Raw genomic sequence first — 18,472 nt, 5'->3', positions numbered from 1 at the left:
TTAAACGTATGTCCAGCTGGCAGGATGAGCCTGTCAGGCGCGGCAGCTGGAGCCGTTTCCAGGACAGGGAGTATCCCGGGTGGAACGCGGCTCCCTCCACTCCGGCTGTGCCACCGCGGCGGGCCTGACGCCACGCCCCCTTCGCATCTCCCCTCCCGCCTGTTCCCGCCCCCGGGCGCGCGAGGGCTGTGTGCGAGGGGAGCGCAGCGCAGCGGCGATTGGCTGCTCCGCCCTTGCCCCGCGCTGATTGGTGGTAGCGCCGGCCCGGCGGGATTGGCCGGTTCAAATGGAGGGTGCGGCCGCGCTGCCCGGCCATGGAGGCTGTGCTGTGCTCCGAGCACGGTGAGGGGCGGCTGGGCTCCCGTGCGGGGCGGTGTGTTGGGGGGCTCGGCCTGACCCGTTCCGCTCTTCTCCGCTCCTCAGGGTCCCTCTGCTTCCTGAAAACGGGTGTCCGCGATGGGCCCAACAAAGGGAAGAGCTTCTACGTGTGCGGGACGCAGGGCCCCGCTGCCTGCGGCTTCGTCCTCCCAGCGCCGTAGGTGCAGGGCAGGGGCGGCAGGAGGGGGACTATGGGACAGGGGACACACTTGGCTGTCCTGAGGGAAGTTCACTGTTGTGTCAGCAGTCGCAAACGTGTTTTCTTACGTAGCCTTTGTTTTGTCGCAAGTGATTGCGTTGCGGTGGCAATCCCCTGGGCAGTTCGTCTTGTCTGTATTCTTCCGCTTCTCCTTTCCTTCTTTCAGGGTTCCTGCTTCTCACTGCTTGATCCATGAGGGGTGCGTGGTGGAGCTGCAAGTCCTGGTTCAGCAGCCGGACAGAGATGAATACCAGTAAGTTCCTCAAAGTTTTTAAAACGCGTATGTCTGCCTTCAAACGGGTAAAGCCTATGTTCCTTCTTTATCCTATGTTCAGTGCTTAAAATAATCTTCTCAAACTGATTCTGACTAATGATCATATAGTTTTTACTGGTTTATATCAGAAAAACTTGAATCCTGCGATTTAAGTTGTTTTTCTGTAATGAGGATTTAACATCCACCTAAGCTGTACCTGTGTTTTGTGGGGAAAGGAGGGCTCTTATTTAGAGTACCTTATTTTTATGGTATCTTTGAAGACTTACTTTGTAGGCTGCTGCCTCTTAAAAATAAAGATCGTTATTCTTAGGATCGAGAGGCTCTTAGCTGTCTTTATAGTTTATGAACAAGTGAGAGAGTTGAACTACCAATCATTCAAAGTGAAAACAGGGTTTATTGCACATGTTGAAACTAATGGTCCCGGAGAGAACTTGCAGTTTCCTTCTAAAATTAAAGAGTCATTGAGCCTTGAGGCCTACACTTACCCTGTTTCCAAATGTTTGCCACTTTTGTTAGCAGTTATGTCCAATAGTATAAACCTGGGTCATCAGATAATGTTTGTTTTTAACAGAATTGAACATGGCTCTGTGGTTGGATTCATCCAAACTTAGCGTCAGATTCCACAATATTAGTTCTGATAAAGTATTTGGAGCAGTCCAGGTTGGCTGTTAGTTTAAAAAAGAAATCGCATCAAAAGTATTTCTGTCCCTAAGTTGCTATAAAGATGAGGTCGCCTGTGCAGTGTAAGTAAAAGAAGAGCTGTTTCCTTGCACCTTGAAATCCAAGGCTCTAAACATAGGAGGTATTTTTGCCTGAGCAGTTATTCTTCTATTGCTAAAACTAAAAAAAAAAAAAACCCAAACCCTAGGAATCTTTATTCAGAGAACACTACTCCTGTAAAAAGCACTGTTGCCAGTGTTCACGGCCTTTTTTTTATGCAAAGGTGTAAATGTAAAGTGCAGATTAGTAGAATTTGGCTGTGATGGTTTCTGGTGCAAAGTACTTTTAAAAGAATGCTTAGCGCTTTTTTACTGCCTCTTGGGATTGAAATCTTGTTTTAATCCTTGGTAGGTTGTTTTACCGGTGCCTCAAGAGTAAGTTGAATAGGAAGAAATGGTGTGGAAACGTCCCATGGCAGGTAAGAGTGTTTGTATTATAGTATTGCCTTATTCTGGTGTGACTTTTCATTCCATATACCATAATCACCTCTGAGACTAAGTGGGAGATTTTATGTTTTCCAGCTTGAAAAGCATGTCAGGCCTGCTGTCCTCTAGGTGAGATGTCTCGAAGTTGTATGAAGTACTCACTATGCTTTAGTCTTAGAAAGAGCTTGGATTTGATTCCTGGCTGTCCTCTTTTCTAGAGATTGTGCTACGGGACTTGATCCCAAAAAACAATGGGAATGGCAAAGAAAGTAGAAAACCAGCCATTTTGTTTTGGATTTCTTATGAAATGTTAACCTGATTCTGTTAAAATAATAGGAAAGATGATCTTGGTAGAGGATGAAGTCTTGCTTGATGTGATCAGGTTGTGTATGTTATTAACATGCTTTAATAATTTGTACACTAGCCATTTACTGACATGTTCATATTGTAGGATCCAAAAGCTACCAAAGTCTCAAAATCCTTGGAATCCCAACCCAGAACAGCACCTTTCTTCAATCCCACGAGACAGAGAAACCCATTCAAAGTGCTAGACAGGAATCGTGCACCATCATCCTGGAAACAAATGAAGCAAATAAATGGAGAGGAAAGTAAAGCAAAAGGAGCTAAAGCAGAGAATGAGAGTGTGCTGGTATCATGTAAAGAAAAGAATTCGATCTCTGATTCCTTCACAGAGACAGTACCTCTAGAAGAGCTGAAAAATAAAAGGCAGTCATCCACAGGAAGTAAAAGTGATCTAGAACTTCAGGAGACTACAGTGTCTGAATCTAAACTTTGCCTTTCTGAGACCAGGAATGGGGAAAATACACTTTCAGAGGAAGAAAAATATGGTGGTAGTGGCAGGGTATCCAAGAAGTTTTCTGATTGTGTGGACAAGGAGCCAGGCACAAGATCAAAACTCTTCCCACTAAGTCTTGGAAAGCAAAGTACAAGTACCAAGCCTCCAGGAGAGGAGCAGCTTGGAGAAAAAAGCCTAAAAAGTTGTAGGGATAAAAAAACAAGAAAGAAAGATTGCACTGGGCAGAAGAATGGCGACATGATGCCGGTGTCTAAGGAAGATGCCCCTTCCTCAGCAGGAGCACAGTCGGCATCGAAGTGTGCTGCCCTGATGGGAGGGGCAGAGGCAGAGCTGCCCAAGGCACAACTTGGGCCAGAGCTGCCAGAGCCTCCTGATGATGCCTCTGGCAGTGACAGTGATGAAGAGCAATTTGTTTGTTCCTCATCAGGTGAAAGTAAACCTGAGAAATCAGTTGAGATTCCATCAGGAAAGAGTGTGCAGGGGACACCTTTGCCAGGAGCAGCAGCATTACATCACATGGAAGGACCCCAGGACCCTAAAGTGCTTCATAACGATCTTCTAGTCCAGCTGAAACAGAAAAAGGTCATTTATTGCACCTATTATTTGAGGAGTGTATTGTTCTGTTTTCAAGGTGACTTCCCTTACTCGTGACAGGCATCAGAATATGATGTCTCCTTACAACAGAAACTCAAAATGGGGTTTAGGAAGATGCGGCATGGGAGGGAGTTCAGCCTTTGTACACACTGGTTGTATTAAGCAGCTACACACCAATTACTTGTAAGGTAGTACAATCTTCTGCCTTAGGGGATGCTCAGTTTTGACCCACCTGAGGTTGTCTTGTCTTTTATCTGGAAAGTAATTTGCATAAAATGGAATAGTGCACAGCCAGTTTTACCTTTGTAAATAACATGGCTGTTTCTGGTAGCCTCTCTTGGCCTTGTGCAGTAGAAATGATCCTGTTATGAAAGCTTACTCTAGGGTGAAATAAATTACCTGCCTGTTTGCCTTTTTTTTTTCAGTAACTGCCAATCACTGTTTTACAGTTTTCATTATGAACCCCCCTGTTTGTCTAGCATTTAGAATAGAACCTCAAAATAAAGTCAGAATTGTTGTTTGTGCAAGCATAGAAAGAAAGGTGCAAGTGAGTTAAATGTTGTGGTTGTTTTGGGAGATGTTAAGATTGTCTGACTCACCTGACTGCCTGTTTCATAAAAAGGAGGAGTCCCTGTGTCCTTCCATATTTTCTAATGAAACACTAATGGTTAGTTTCCTAAAGAAAACTAATGGTTAGTTTATTTTCCGCTAAAAACTGTTTAATTGCACTGAATGGCACTTGAAAGCTTTTGGAGACTACAGAACAGTATCAAAATAAAATGGGATAGGATTAGTTCTTTTTAGACTTCTGACCTGATTGTTCTGTGTTGGCAGAGAGCTTGGTGACCACACAAGTTTTGGTTTCTTTCTTTTTTGCAGAGTACATTGGCTACAGTGAACGTTCAGATGCTGCCAGATAAAGGGCAGCGGTTATTAAAGCAAGTGCAGGATTTGGAAGCTGCACTCAGTGCTCTTAGCATTTCAACAGCAGATACTAGTGAAAAAGGTAAAAAAGGTAGGGCTAATTTTTTTTTTTTTTTTTTTTTTTTGCTCCAGACGTTTACAAAACAGTTTATCTTAAAATAGTTGTTAATATGGAGGAATTTAGCATATACTTATATATGGCCTGTGGTCTATAATACGTTCGTCTGTTGGAATTTACTGAAGATAAAAAAGTGTTAATTACAAAATACATGTCTGGGAGCAGATGAATGGAACAATTCAAATGTTCCCTCCATAATATAGTGGCTTCTCAAGGGAATTTTCTCCCACCATTAGGATCTAGGTTTCCAGCTTTGGCTACGTGACTGAGACGGTATCTCTGAGAACATGCCAATGAATTGTTAACTCCCTGTGTTGCATTATGGAACTGTGCTGTTCATGCATGTTGTTGTCACCGAATATCCCAGTTACCAGATTCAAAATGAGCAGCTTCCAATGTGCCATTCCTGTGAAAGAATAGCTCATGAGCTCACTTGGCCCATTTGTTCTTGGATGTTTCAATAGTTTTTATGTCCAAAATTTTGACAAGAGATGCATTCAAAATTAATAAATCATCTGGGAACAGGGTGCAAAACTGATACTGTCTGTGCTACTCTGATCACAGCTGCAGGGTTCACTGTGTTGCTGTAAACCACACACTGAGGCTGCAGCTGGACACAATGCCTGTCACAGCAGCAGGCCAAGAACACACATTGGTAGTTGCAGTGACTCAGGTGATGTGATAATCTATTAAACTGGTGTCACCACTTCACAGTATTTTGTAAGCATGCTATTGGGCAAAATAGGCTCTTCTCTGGGCTGTAGAGCAAGGCTCTGAAGTTCTCTGTGCAACCTTTTCAGCCTGTGATTCCTTTCTCTTTAAGGGCAGGATAGCACAAGCAGCAGCTGCCGTGAAGAGTCTTTGTGTAACCCAGTTGGCAGGCCAGGTGGTACAAAGTTGATAACACCTCTCCAGCTCCAGGATCCTACAGCAAAGGCCTCTGCAGGCTCACACAGTCACCCCTTGGCTGCTGCTACTTTGGGTTCCAGTGGCCAAAGTTTTGGAAGTAAGTATAGAAAGACTTTGCCATTACAGAGAACCCTGTTAAGTACTATTTCTGAAATAATCCTGCAACTTGTGAATACATGTGAGAGTACTAAGCCAGTTTTGTTGCTGTGTGCTGTTCCTCAGACATCTGTAGGCATTGAAGTCAATCTCTGAGGTGAAAGATCTGTTTGGGAAAGTTAGCTTTATAAATGCATCTCTGGTACTGTATCTTTGCAGTGAGTGTTGGTGTGCAGAATCTGTATGGGGGAAGAATGACAGAAGACCGAATCAGGGCTGTACACAGTGCCACATTTGAGGCTATTAATCATCTTCACAAATCTCTAGAATCTTGTCCAACAGAGGAAACAGCAGCTGAAGATCCCTCTGGACTGAAGGTGGGTTGTCAAGGATGGAAGCTGTCATGCTGATGAATAAATCATAACCTCTGAGTAGTACCATAGAGCATTCCTTCTTTCCCACTTCAACATACTTTGCATCCTGCTGGAAGGAGATACTCTAATTACATTCCATTCATGTTGTTTGTACGTGTCTGGCAGAACAGAGGTGTGAGGAACAGGCTGAGAACCTCATTGTTCATTCTTCCTGGTGAGCTATAAGAAATAATTACTGTAAATTCAGGCAAACCCAGTGGGAAGAAATGATGATGTCTGACTCCAGATCAGAAGGCTGAATGATTTCTTTATTATACTATAATACATTACTATACTATTTAAAGGAGATACTAAAACTATGTACCTACTCTTTCTAACTGCCATATCTAACTAACTCACAACTGATGACCCTCCTCTCGAGAGAGTCCAGACACAGGTGGATTGGATTGGCCATCAGGCTCAAACAATCCTCACCAGAATCCAATCAAGCAATCACCCCAGGTAAACAATTCTCCAAGCACATTCTACATGGGAAATCAAGGAGCAGAAGTAGAAATTGTTTTCTCTTTCTTTCCTCTGTGCTGCTGTATGAAAAAATCCTGAGAGAAAGAAGAATGTCCCTGTGGCAAATAATATTTCCAAAAAGGTTTGCAGGTGATTGCATTCATGGAATGTGATGGACTCCAGAGTAGTTCTGATCTCTTTGAGGTTATATGCAAGGTATTGGACCAAAGGCACATGCAGGTATGTAGGTGCATATATGTTGTGTCACTTGTCACATTGCCTTGGGACCTTTTCAGTGGTGGGGAAGGCCACTGAATGTCCTGTAGTGGTAGTATGTAATCCCTCTTCCTGTTTCAGGAGTCTGTAGGGGTCTTAGACTCAGTGAGAAAAGTGGAAGTGTTCTCAATCCCTTTTTTTGACAGTGGCTGGTGTGGTAAGCAAGGCAGTCTGGGGTGGATTTTCCAGGTGAACAAGCAATCATTATCTGCTCTCTGAGAGCACTCTGAGGCGTTAGGCTGGTTAGTGCAGGAAACCTTAGGAAGACGCATCTGTGGTACTGCTGACCTGTCTGCAGAAGTTGCTTACCTTGGGTATCCCAGCTTGTCTGGAAAGAGAACAGGTAGGTAAACTCCTTTTAGTAGGATTGTAGTAAAACAGTTGAACATGACAATTGGTACAGGAAGCAGAAGTGTCTAGATTTTGCCAGGTGTTTCCTTCAAATCCTGTGTCTCACCCCCTCAGGTCCCACTGTTGCAGCACCAAAAACAGGCGCTCGCATGGCTCCTCTGGAGAGAGAGTCAGAAGCCGTGTGGAGGAATTTTGGGTGAGCAACAGAATGGCAAAGTGGATTTTGTGGGGCAGATCCATGGCAAGAAAGGTTTGCATGTAACTTACTTGGAGGCCAATAACTGGATATTTTGTAGATATGTCAAAAGGGCTTGTTTTTTGTGCCTTATTACCAAGTACAGGTATTAACCAATTACTAAATTGTACCCTGAAATTTTCATCAGTATATTTTTGATTTTCTGGGTTCCCCAGGACACTTTGTTGTAGTATTTTCCTCAGTGTAGATCCAGGGCACTCATTTCTGCAGGTGATAACTTGTGTGCGTCTTTTTGCAGCGGATGACATGGGCTTGGGGAAAACTCTAACGATGATTGCTCTCATTCTGGCCCAGAAGCAGCTGAAGACAGAGAAAAGAAAGGAGACAATAGAAATATGGCTATCCAAAAATGGTACAGATTTTTTTCCTGCCTACAGCACATACGTGATAATGAAAGTGCCATCTGAAGTGCCTAAAGCCTTACAGGTTAAGGGGTTGTAGAACAATACACTGTATCTGTGCTCACTTTCCTTCTGTAGGAAGCTTTCATTTGGCTAAATTTTACTGTGCCTCCTTGCATGGTCTTTCTCTGATCCAGGTCATTTTTGTCTCCCATTGGATGTGTAGGATTTTCCAACACATTACTCTATACTGTTTGGAGATTTTTTTTTTTACTGTTTTCCTGAAATAGTTAAAGCTAGCATATGCTGGGTTTGAAAAGATTTCATAGTGTTTTAAACATATGCATAGCTTTCATGGGCACTTCAAATAGTTACTACTCGCCTCTCTGTAGCTGATCCTTTTTCTTTCTAGCTCTCCTCTAAAGATTACTTTTATCTTTTCTACAGATACTGGTGATGTTAGTGCTTTTTTAAAGAGTATTGCTTCTGTGCCCATAGTCTGTAATGTCTGTATCCTCATGGAATTGGTTGGGCACTCTTCTCAACTGCAAATTTCCAAAAATTCTGTCTTTATTCTAGTCTAATGTGAAGACATTGAAAACTGTCTGCAATATTTTCTTTTAGACTTCACTGTTACGCCTTCCCATGGCACTTTAGTCATTTGTCCTGCTTCCTTGATCCATCACTGGAAGAAAGAGATTGAGAGACGTGTGGCCTTTGGCAAACTGAGGGTCTATCTGTACCACGGGGCAAATCGAGATAAGCGTGCAGAGGTGTAAGTGCTAAACCATAAATATGATAAAGAAAAGGAAAATACTATTTAGCAAGAGATTGTGTTTCTCAAAGTTGAAATGAAAGTGGATGTAGAATGATGGGAGAATGTGAAGTATTGAAACGTGGGAGGTCCAGAAAGTCAGGCTGATGTGTGCTGTCAAGGTGTATTTAGTAAAATGTTTGTGGCCTGTGCCCATGCTCAGTGGTTCTGGTGGAGGCTGTTGTTGCTTCTGACAGCAAAACAAAAGGTGTATATTCTCCAATATATCTCTTGCTTGCAAAGATTGTCAGTGGCAGGTTCTTCCATGCTTGTGCTTTGTAGTTGTATTTTTTATCAGAAGTATGTATGATTCAGCATATTTTCTAGACCTCTTCAGGCTGTGCTGAGCAGTATTCCTGGGTGCCAGGCTCTAAGTAGGGCTTGTGCCATGTGGTGTGCATTCTGATCCATGGGCTTTTACTGTCATCTTGAGCTTGATGTGTCTACTTCCGGTGTCCATAAAACGGGGATGATGCGTTTTTCCTGTTTAACTGCAATGGAGCTCAGTTTTCTGTAAAACTCAGGGTTTCAGCTCCTGTAGCACTGTGTTGTTCTTAAATGCATTCTTCAGCATGCATTTAGTCTCTCTTGTAAAATGATTTCCTTATTGGTTCTGATCACTACTTTCTTTTTGATCCTTTTGCTCTTGATCACTACTTTCTTTGCATTCAGGCTTTCTGGATATGATGTTGTTGTCACAACCTACAGCCTTCTCTCCAAGGAGGTTCCCACAGCCAAAGAGGAGGGGGAAGTCCCTGCTCAGGACCACGATGTGGGGGTGAGAAGCCATAATGTTAATAGGGAATTGCCTTAAAGTTTTGTTCTGAGGTGTTACAAACCATTGTTGTTTCAAGTAGCACCTTATATGTGCTACACAGAGCAGCAGCTTGATTTTTTTTTTTTTTCATAAGCCACTGTTGCTTATTTTTGTAAGCAAAGTGATGAGTGGAAGTGCTGTGAAGTGGAGCAAGAACAGATATATTCACAATATATCTATTCTGTAGAATTATAGAATATACTACATTGAATACAGACAGTTGAAATGTCTTATGAAGTAATTTTAAGAATGCAGTGGTGAATCTCATTCTCCTTTTGAAGTGAAGGAGTAGTAGAATCTCCTGTTTGATGTTGTTTGAAGCACTAATGTCACCCCAAACTACCAGAAACCTCAGGCTCTGGGTCAGTGTGAACTGAGACTGAGGCAGCTTTCATGCTGCCTTGAAGAAGCCCTGGCTGGGCTATGAAAATGATAATGTGATTGCTGAGTGCTGACTGAAATGACTACACGGTGTAGAGGAAGTCCCTTGCTGTCTCCTACCTCTCTGCCCAGCTCTAGATGTAGCTCTTGAAGAAAACAGGACTTGGAATTTCCTGCAATTTCTAGGTGGCATCTATAAAATTTTGAGAGATCAGAATAATTATATATGGTCCTTCATCTCAGCATAGCAAAACTTTACTTGTATGAAACACCTCTTGAAGCAACAACATTATAAGATAAAATGTTTAAAGCAAGAAAACGAACAAAATACTAGAAATTGTTATTGAGATTAGGCAAATAAGTTAGTTTTTGGCTTATAAACTTTAAATGTGGAAGGTTTAAAGAGATGATTTTTAAGACAGTAAAAGCACAAACTGCTGCTGACTAACATCAGGAAAATACTTCATGCTGGAAAAATATTTGCTTGTGCCTCCTTAGAGAACCTAGGTTTTGCTTCAGATTATAGTCTGCTTTTTCTTTCAGAGTGGATCATCTACCTGTTCCCCATTGCTCAGGGTTGCTTGGGCTCGAATTATATTGGATGAAGCTCACAATATTAAAAACCCACGGGTTCAAACCTCTATAGCTGTGTGCAAATTGAGAGCCAGTGCCAGATGGGCTGTCACTGGGACGCCGATACAGAACAACTTGCTGGACATGTACTCTCTCCTGAGGTGAGCTGGCTGCACATCACCACATGGACAGGGATCCAGTCTTGGTAGTTCTTCTCTGGTGAAGTGCTGAAGTTGTTTCTAAGTTTGAGATGTCTCTAAGATATGTGGAGTAGTAGGATTAGTTATATTAATGCTTAGCACTGGATTGCAAAGGCTGTGGTTAAAGTGTTGCACAAGACTGACCATGTGTCTGCTGTTGCATGTAGCTTTTCTGCCTCCATGGAGAACGAAGGGGAAATTACCTTGGATCTCCTTTGTCTTCAGGATGAGTATGCACAAAACCAAGTTTAATGAACAGAGGTTTTATGAGTTAATCCCTGTTACCAGGGCACCCTGGGAGAACCTTTTTGGAGTGTTGTGCTACAAGGGTATTGGAGGAAAGGGTGAAAACTTTGGATTCTCTGAACAGTGATAAACAGGTGCTCCTCATTGCTGAGGGGGGAAAGGTTACAAATGGTGTTGGAGAACCAGAGGGAACTTGCATTTGAAATTAATTTTGGATAATTAATTGAAATTAACTGTCAAGTAAGAAGTTTGCTATTTTGAAATAACAGATGAATATGCTTTTTGGCACGTGCCTCTGCAATCTGGATGTCCTTTGTTTGCTGGTGATGCCTGAAGCATAATGGGTTAAGTGGAAGTGATAGGTACAGAATCAGAAGCAGGTTCTTACAGTATTAGTGATGGTAGGGCATCTAAGCAAACAAGTTATCACCACCATTACACTGGAAGTATTTTAGTTTTCCTTGGTCACGCAGTTATGGCATTTGGAAATGGTTTGTTTTGGTAGCAAGGAATAGCAAGAAATTTGGTTCTGTCACTCCAGAGTAAGTGAAGAGCTCTTCTTCCATTGGTATGAAGTCTCCTTCCTTCCTGTCACAGGTTTCTACGTTGCTCTCCTTTTGATGAGTACAAAGTTTGGAAGTACCAGGTAGATAACAACACAAGGAAGGGAGGGGAGAGGCTAAGCCTCTTAACCAGGAGCCTCTTACTGCAGAGAACTAAGGACCAGCTGGATTCAGCTGGCAAGCCCCTGGTAAGAACTTTACCCTCCAAAACTATACCATCATTCCATTGTTTTCCCTGCAGCAGACAGTTATTTACGTGCATAAATTTGTTAATGGCTGGGGTTTCCTATCTGCTGCAGCCTCTTGAGCAGGAGAAGCAAATGTCTGGTGTGATTTGGTTGCTTACCCAGAAAGCACAATTAAAGAAAATAATGAAACCTTTCAATTATAAATAACATACAGACAAAAATATGCCAAGTAATTGCATGTAGATGGCCACTTAGTCTAGATCACTGGACTAGCCTAGATCTGAGAATCCAAGCTGCCACATGTCAAATGGACCTGGTGTGTGCTGGAGCATTGGCTTTCTGCATTGCTTTTTATAAACAGTCTGTTGAATGGAGTATTAGTTGTAGGTGTGTCTTTAGCCTTTAAGAGGTATAGTTTTGCTGTACTCTCTGATTTTGAATAGGGAAATAAGGTACTTTAACAGCACAAAAATTAATCCCTCTGTGGTAGTTGTTGAGCAGCTCATACATAGTATGAGCTTGTTATTGGATGAGCTGGAATAAAGATTTTATTGCAAGTGTCTATTTTGTCATAACTGTATTAATACATACAGATATAGTGAACAAACTGCTATCTTCTGAGACTTAGAGTATTGTGTTAAATCTTGGATTGCTGCTGTTTGTGGTGCTCTCTAAGGCTTTTGCATTACATACATCTGATCCTGTGAATTCTCACCTCAGGTATCTCTGCCCCAGCGTAGGACGAAGTTGCATCAGTTAAAACTTACAGCAGAGGAGCAATCTGTGTATAATGTGCTCTTTGCAAGATCCAGGTATGTATGTGGGTAGAGAATAGGGTATTTTGTGGGTTTGTTACTTATTGTTATGGAAATTAGAGGAGAAATTCACTTAAGACGAGGAGAGCTTTTGGACAAACTCCTGTTAATTTTTTTTCCTTTTCCAATTTATCTGTCTAGTGTGTTTGAAAATACACTGCTTGTTTGGGTAGTAGGCAAAACTGATTAATTTATTTTCTCCCATGTTTTCATGCCTCATATGAGCTTTGTATTCTAGCCTTCCACTTAATCTCACTGATTTTAAGACTCCAAAGACTTCAAATTGTAACAAGTAGTTCTTAAATGATGATGTGTGAGCACCTGTAAAGGAGAGAATCATGATCTTTGCTCTGTGATTCTTGAACAGTTAGAAATTAGGCTGGCCTCTCCAGATAGCTGTAATGCAAGCCGGCATCACTTTGTGTTCTCCTAGGCTCTTTCCGTCTCACTGTAAAGAATCTTCCTTCCTTTTAAATATATATTTAAAAGTGTTCTCATACTAAAAAAGCAGACTTTTTTTCTCTTGTGATTTCCAAAATGCATCTTTGGTTTTGATCATACTTGGGTTAAACAAGACTGGGGTTTTTTTGTGATAATTTTGTGACTGAATGATTAATGAAACCTTCCTTACCTTAATGCATCATCAGCTTGCTAAGCTCAGGTCCCTCTTGCCTTTTTTCTTGCTGTGAATCCCAGTGTCTTTGTCTTGTTTTTACAGGTCAACAATACAGTCATACCTAAAGAGACAAGAGCAGAAAAATGAAGACAGAGAGTATGATGGTGGTAACCCCTTTGAGAAAGGTTTGAGCATGCCCTCCCCTGAAAACATTTTCAGAAGTGGCTCTTAAGTGCACAGCTCAGAAGGGGGAACAAACCTGGGGTCAGGACTTAGGAATCCTTAGTAAAATGTTACATGTTACAAAAACTTATACCTTAGTATTCTAAGTGTGTTCTCATTGTTGTGGCTCTGGAAAAATCTTTTAACCCTTCTGGGCCTAAATTTTTCTTTGAAATAAAGGTCTAGTTGCTCAGATAATATATGTCAGCATTAGTGTGTGGTGTATCATACTCTGACTTGTGTTGTTGCCTTTTTTTTTTTACTTGAATTGGGGGTTGATGGGTTCCCATGTTAAATCAGGTATTTGCTTGACTGATTTTGAGTTTGAATTTGTTTATTCTTGACTCCTCTTTGTGAACCTCTTCCTGGAGGTGAATGGGCAGTGCTTGGAAATGCCTCCAAGAGCTCTTGATGTTTTGTCTTCCTTGACAGATGCACAAGAATTTGGAATCAGTCAAAAGGAATTTCTAGCTGGCTCACAAAGTGCCTCCCAGGTCTCAAGTACTGTCCATGTCTTGTCCATGCTCTTGAGACTCCGTCAGTGCTGCTGCCATCTCTCCTTACTGAAAATGGTAATTGCATTCTAGTGGTATGGGGGTTTTGTGGTTTTTTTGATTGTTGTTTTTTTTTTTTTTTAAGTGTTTATACAAGTTAACAGATTTGGTAATACCTCTGTTTCTTTTAGCCATGAGAGTGTGAACAGAGTCAATTTTAGGACTCTGTTTTGAAGCCCAAGATGTTTTAGATGGGTTTACCTTCTATTGAAGGGACTGCATGCTGCAATACCCAGTATGACTTTTGTGGGCAGCTGTGTCTTTAAAGAGACTGGACCACAGGAAGTGGCTACGGTCACATGCTTTCCATACACTGCCCCTTTTGGGGCAGAATAAAGGTCCAGTAGTGTTTCTTAATTTTTCTGTCTTCATATTGCATAGTATCTTCTAAATCCAGTGTCCTCAGCAGATGCTGTGCTGACTGGATCAGTACTGAATTTGATCTCAGGCTTGACTGTGATCCCTTATTATTTTGTTTTCTTCCCACAGGCTCTGGATCAAGTTAATTTGAACAGTGAAGGCCTTGCACTCTCCATTGAGGAACAGCTTGGTGCTTTGACACTGTCTGAGCTCCAGACTCCTGATTCCGAATCAACAGTCTACCTCAATGGCACAGCTTTTAAAACAGATATCTTTGACATCACCAGGGAGAGCACCAAGGTATTCTGGTTGTGGCATTCTTACCTTCCTTGTGAAGCTTGGATTTCACCACTTTGCCTCTTAAATGGTAATTGCAGATCAGGTTAAGTTGCCAATTGAGATTAAATCAGCTGAGTAGGTTGATAGCCTGCTGAACCCCTTCTGGGAAGGCTCCAACTTCTCTCACTTTGAGGGGTACTTCTAGTGAAGCTATGAAAATGTGACTGCTGGAAAACTGTAAGTGAAAATCTTAAGCACTGGATTCCCAGAAACTCAGAAGAGCTTGCATATGAGAGCATGGTGCTTGTGATGAGCTACAAAAAAGGGATGGCAGCAAGAGGAGAGGTTGCAATAACTTCCCAAAGGAAGGTTGGAATCTGTAAGACAGGCTTGTATGATTTGATTTCCTGGCCCTGTTTTCTGTGAGGAGAGTGTTCTTACCAATGACTATTAAAATCTCTTCAACCTCTAAGCGCAGAAGAAATTCCAGTTGAAAAGCTATTCTGATAACTTTCTACTTTTAATAAAGAATATCCAAGGATGAGCTGGATTATGAGAGCAAGCAGGCTGTTTTGGATTTTTTTTCCTGCAGGTAGCTCAACTCTTGGCTGAATTGAAAACTATTCAGAGTCACCCAGAGCCTCAGAAAAGGTTAGCAAGCATGTCCTTTTCTTTAGTCATAGTGATTGAGGGAAGCAGACTATTTCTTGACAACAGCAGAAATAATATAATTGAATACAAAACACATGGTATGATAAAATGGTGACAGTACTGCAGTAGTTGAACACAAGTCTTGATGAAAAAAAAAGTCTAGGACAAAAGAGGGGAGTTTAAGATACAGATAAGTGTAAACATAAGGGAATGTGTGAGAAATCTCAGGCCTTGAGGCCCAGGAAGACTATTCTCCAGAAATAGGACTGGGAATAATTTGGTTGTGATGAGAAGTATTTACCCACCCCACAACCCAAAAGAAGTGGAGCACTAAAGTAGAGGTTAAAACTGAACCTGTTAGAGATAAAGGAATGCATTGATCAGAGGACCTATACAAAGCTTTTTTCCAGTCTTCCAAAAAGCATTTCCCCCATAAGAATGGGAGCACCAACATTGCTTTTGTTCCCTTTCAAGAAACTGTTAAACAAATTACTGCCTCACAAACTGTTTAGTTCAAGAAACTGGAGAGTGAGAGGCTATAGTGAATCTAAATTTGGTGTTGGTATTGATTTTTGTGTTTTTCAGAAAAAGCTGTGTTGTGACTCAGGTTTGTGGTTAGGAGGTGAAAATGTAAAATCCAAAAATAGAGGTGAAAGTTCTCAATTTATATGAAGTTTATTGAGTATTTGTCTTCCACAGCAAGTTCTACCACTACACCTCTATTTCTGAATTGGGAAGGGGCTTGGCTCCAGTTTGCAGTGGGGAAGGGTGCCTGAGTTGTTGTAGCCCCTTGGGTGAGACACTGCAATGACCAAACTGTTCCAGTGTAGAGTGCTGGTTGTGAATTCCCTGTTCTCTCTCCAGCGTGGTTGTCTCTCAGTGGACGAGCATGCTCAAAGTTGTGGCTGTGCACCTGCAGCGCCTGGGGCTGAAGTGCGCCACAGTGGATGGCTCTGTTAATCCCAAACAGAGGATGGATGTGGTGGAAGAGTTCAATAACAATCCTAAAGGGCCTCAGGTATCCATTCAGGGCAGGGAAGCAGTCCTTAGCCCTGCTATGAGCAGCTGAGATGTCTGACTCTGTGACTAACTCTCTTTTGGCCTTCAAAGGTAATGTTGGTTTCATTGCTGGCTGGAGGTGTTGGCCTGAACTTGACTGGAGGAAACCATCTCTTTCTCCTTGATATGCACTGGTAAAGAGAAATACAAATTCTGTCTTGGAGAGGATATGTAGGCCATGCTGCTTGCTTTCTCACTGCATGTAATGTCTGATGCAACTAGGTTAGGAGAGAGGTGCGTAGCTTAAAGTCGGGGTTAGTGGTTAGTTGGGGAAAAGTGGTTTTAATGTGACCTTCATCCAAGATACTGATTTGTCAATCCAGTTCTCACTTCCCTGAAATACAGTTATGTAGGGGCAAGAAAAAATAGAGGAATATAACAGCAATCCAGGTATGCAGCTCCGTATTACAAAATGCTACTGGGGACTTGGCAGTCTCTGGCTTAATTTCTTGCAGTAATAGAAATGGCGCAGTAGTGCCTGCAGGAAATTTGGCTTGAAACAAATTAATGGTGTTGAGCGTAGTCAGTGACTGGGCACAGCCAAAGTACCTTTGGGTTTTACATACGAAAAGAGTGTGTGCAACCTCCTAATATTTGTGTTGCCTCATCAAAGTCAAAATCGCAGTTTTTTAAACTAAACATTACTCATGAGAACTTACAAAGCAAACTAATATGCCTCATATGAAACCAGCTGCTGAGTAGTAGCATTAAGCAGATACTTCTACAATATGGAAGTTACACCAACAAGTATTCCCCCTAACTTCATCAGATGGACCCACCTCATATGTAAATATTCCTGAGTGATGGCCTTTTTCACTGGGGCTTGCTTTTTTGCTTCACTCTTTTTTCACCACCTACTCAGCTTTCTCTGAGTAGCAACTGTTGGCCCGGCCTTGGGCTACATGGACCAGTGGTCTCAGTCACACAGCTGTCTTTGTGTGGAACCCAGGGCAAATGGAAATACAGTCAGGGTGATGGCTGGCCATCAAGCTGGTAAACCTAAGGTAGCCTGGAAGCAGTTTTAGTTCTACAGAGGAAGAAAACAGGATTCCCTGGAGGCAGGAAAATGAGGCAATTTTTTTTTTTTTTTAATTACCTCGTAGGAATCCTGCTCTGGAGGACCAGGCATGTGACCGCATTTACCGTGTGGGGCAGAAGAAGGATGTTGTGATACACAGGTCAGCATTTTACTTACCAGAATGAAGAGCTGCTGCTTATATACCGGCTTTAGTTGGTGGGATGAGCCCTTGGTTTCTCTGCTTAGAGCTAGACACAAGGTCTGACAGTGTCATTGAGATTTGGGCAGTAAGATAAAAATGTTTTCATGTGTTCTGTGTGGCACTTGCATGTGTGTTGCTGTCCCGACAGCTAGCAAGGGTTTCTTGGGTGCCATTTTGGGTGCCAAACCATTTCTCTTAATTGAATGGAGATTTTTTTGCCTGTGATCCCTAAGCCTGAGCCTTTCTATTATCACTGATAAAAAACATATAAAGCACTTCTAATAAGTGTCAAAATTGACTTTTATAAAAAGCATCTGTAACTAAGTACTGAAGATTAACTTTGTTATTATAAATGCACAGCACATTCAAAGACTGGAATCTAAAATGCTATTTTGGGTACAATGTTTTTTGTATAATAGGTGCCATCAGTTATCATGCAATAATTACAGGATTTTTTCACAGATTTACTTTTACTTCAGATGATCAAAGTTGAGACCAGAAGTGTATCAGACTTATAGTTGAAATGTCATCATGGTTGGATATGAGAATAGGTGTTTTCTGTTCAGAGGTCTTGGTTTGAGACAAAATAGGAGGATAATTATTTTGTCAGTCACATAATTTGCTAATTATTAATTTCTAAGTAAGAGGAATCTTCTGAAATGTACTGGGGAAGTGTTTATATAACTCTGACATTTTTTTGTAGCACTTGAGATGGTGTGGATTTGTTTTGTCATTTTTTAAATTTTTTTTTTAGGTTTGTCTGTGAAGGAACGGTAGAAGAAAATATCCTGCAACTCCAGAAGAGGAAGAAAGGTCTTGCCCAGCAGATTCTGTCAGGCAAAGGAGAGACCTTCACTAAGCTCACTCTGGCTGACCTCAAAATTCTCTTTGGCATCTAATTATCATTTGCAATACCCAGCAGAAAGTAATTTATGCCTAGGAGTAACTGCAGATTTAATCATAAGACTTCTGAGGTGGTCATTTATTTTGAACAAACAACTACATTTTTGTAACTGTTCTGGAAAATTATCAACTTCAATAACTAGTTTCAATATTGATCATTTATGCAAAGATTAATAAAGTTTTTAAGTTAAGCTGTTGTTTTCAAACAAAAACGGTTCTTGGCTTTCTCTGAATGCCTCCTAGTTAGAACATTTTCCTTTCAGGACAGGAGTTGCACAGGTGTAAGTGAAACAAGAAAAAGGGAGACAAACATGAAGTAGGCAAGTTCAGAGGTTGTATGGCAAGGTTGTGTGGACATGAAGAAAGGGAAAAAATTGAACATGATTCTATAAGAAGACTATATACATTTTAGAATTGTGAGTAACAAAATTAAGGGACGACTTAGAAGAATACTG

General features: G+C 41.6%; 1 protein-coding gene across 4 annotated transcripts; it reads left to right on the top strand.

The window, feature by feature from the left end:
- Positions 1 to 224: 224 nt before the first annotated feature.
- TTF2 (transcription termination factor 2) lies at positions 225 to 18,229 on the top strand. Of its 4 annotated transcripts, none has more exons than XM_030265155.4 (23): positions 225 to 342; positions 424 to 535; positions 744 to 830; positions 1,923 to 1,989; positions 2,448 to 3,395; positions 4,287 to 4,413; positions 5,273 to 5,455; positions 5,674 to 5,831; positions 7,074 to 7,155; positions 7,454 to 7,567; positions 8,181 to 8,331; positions 9,043 to 9,148; positions 10,112 to 10,302; positions 11,185 to 11,338; positions 12,059 to 12,150; positions 12,872 to 12,954; positions 13,424 to 13,563; positions 14,035 to 14,205; positions 14,777 to 14,835; positions 15,700 to 15,853; positions 15,946 to 16,028; positions 16,998 to 17,072; positions 17,869 to 18,229. In XM_030265155.4, exons 1-23 carry the CDS (start codon positions 315 to 317, stop codon positions 18,011 to 18,013), a joined length of 3,510 nt encoding a protein of 1,169 aa, XP_030121015.3. In that variant the 5' UTR covers positions 225 to 314; the 3' UTR covers positions 18,014 to 18,229. The 4 variants fall into 4 exon arrangements, with proteins under 4 accessions (XP_030121015.3, XP_030121009.3, XP_030121019.1 ...); XM_030265149.4 differs by having other exon boundaries at positions 4,287 to 4,422; XM_030265159.4 differs by lacking the exon at positions 2,448 to 3,395 and having other exon boundaries at positions 4,287 to 4,422.
- Positions 18,230 to 18,472: the final 243 nt, after the last annotated feature.

The sequence above is a fragment of the Taeniopygia guttata genome, chromosome 1, assembly GCF_048771995.1.
Source record: "Taeniopygia guttata chromosome 1, bTaeGut7.mat, whole genome shotgun sequence".
In the NCBI taxonomy this organism is placed as follows: domain Eukaryota; kingdom Metazoa; phylum Chordata; class Aves; order Passeriformes; family Estrildidae; genus Taeniopygia; species Taeniopygia guttata.
The sequence above is the reverse complement of the archived record's forward strand: the minus strand, read 5'-3'. Positions and strand labels throughout refer to the sequence as shown.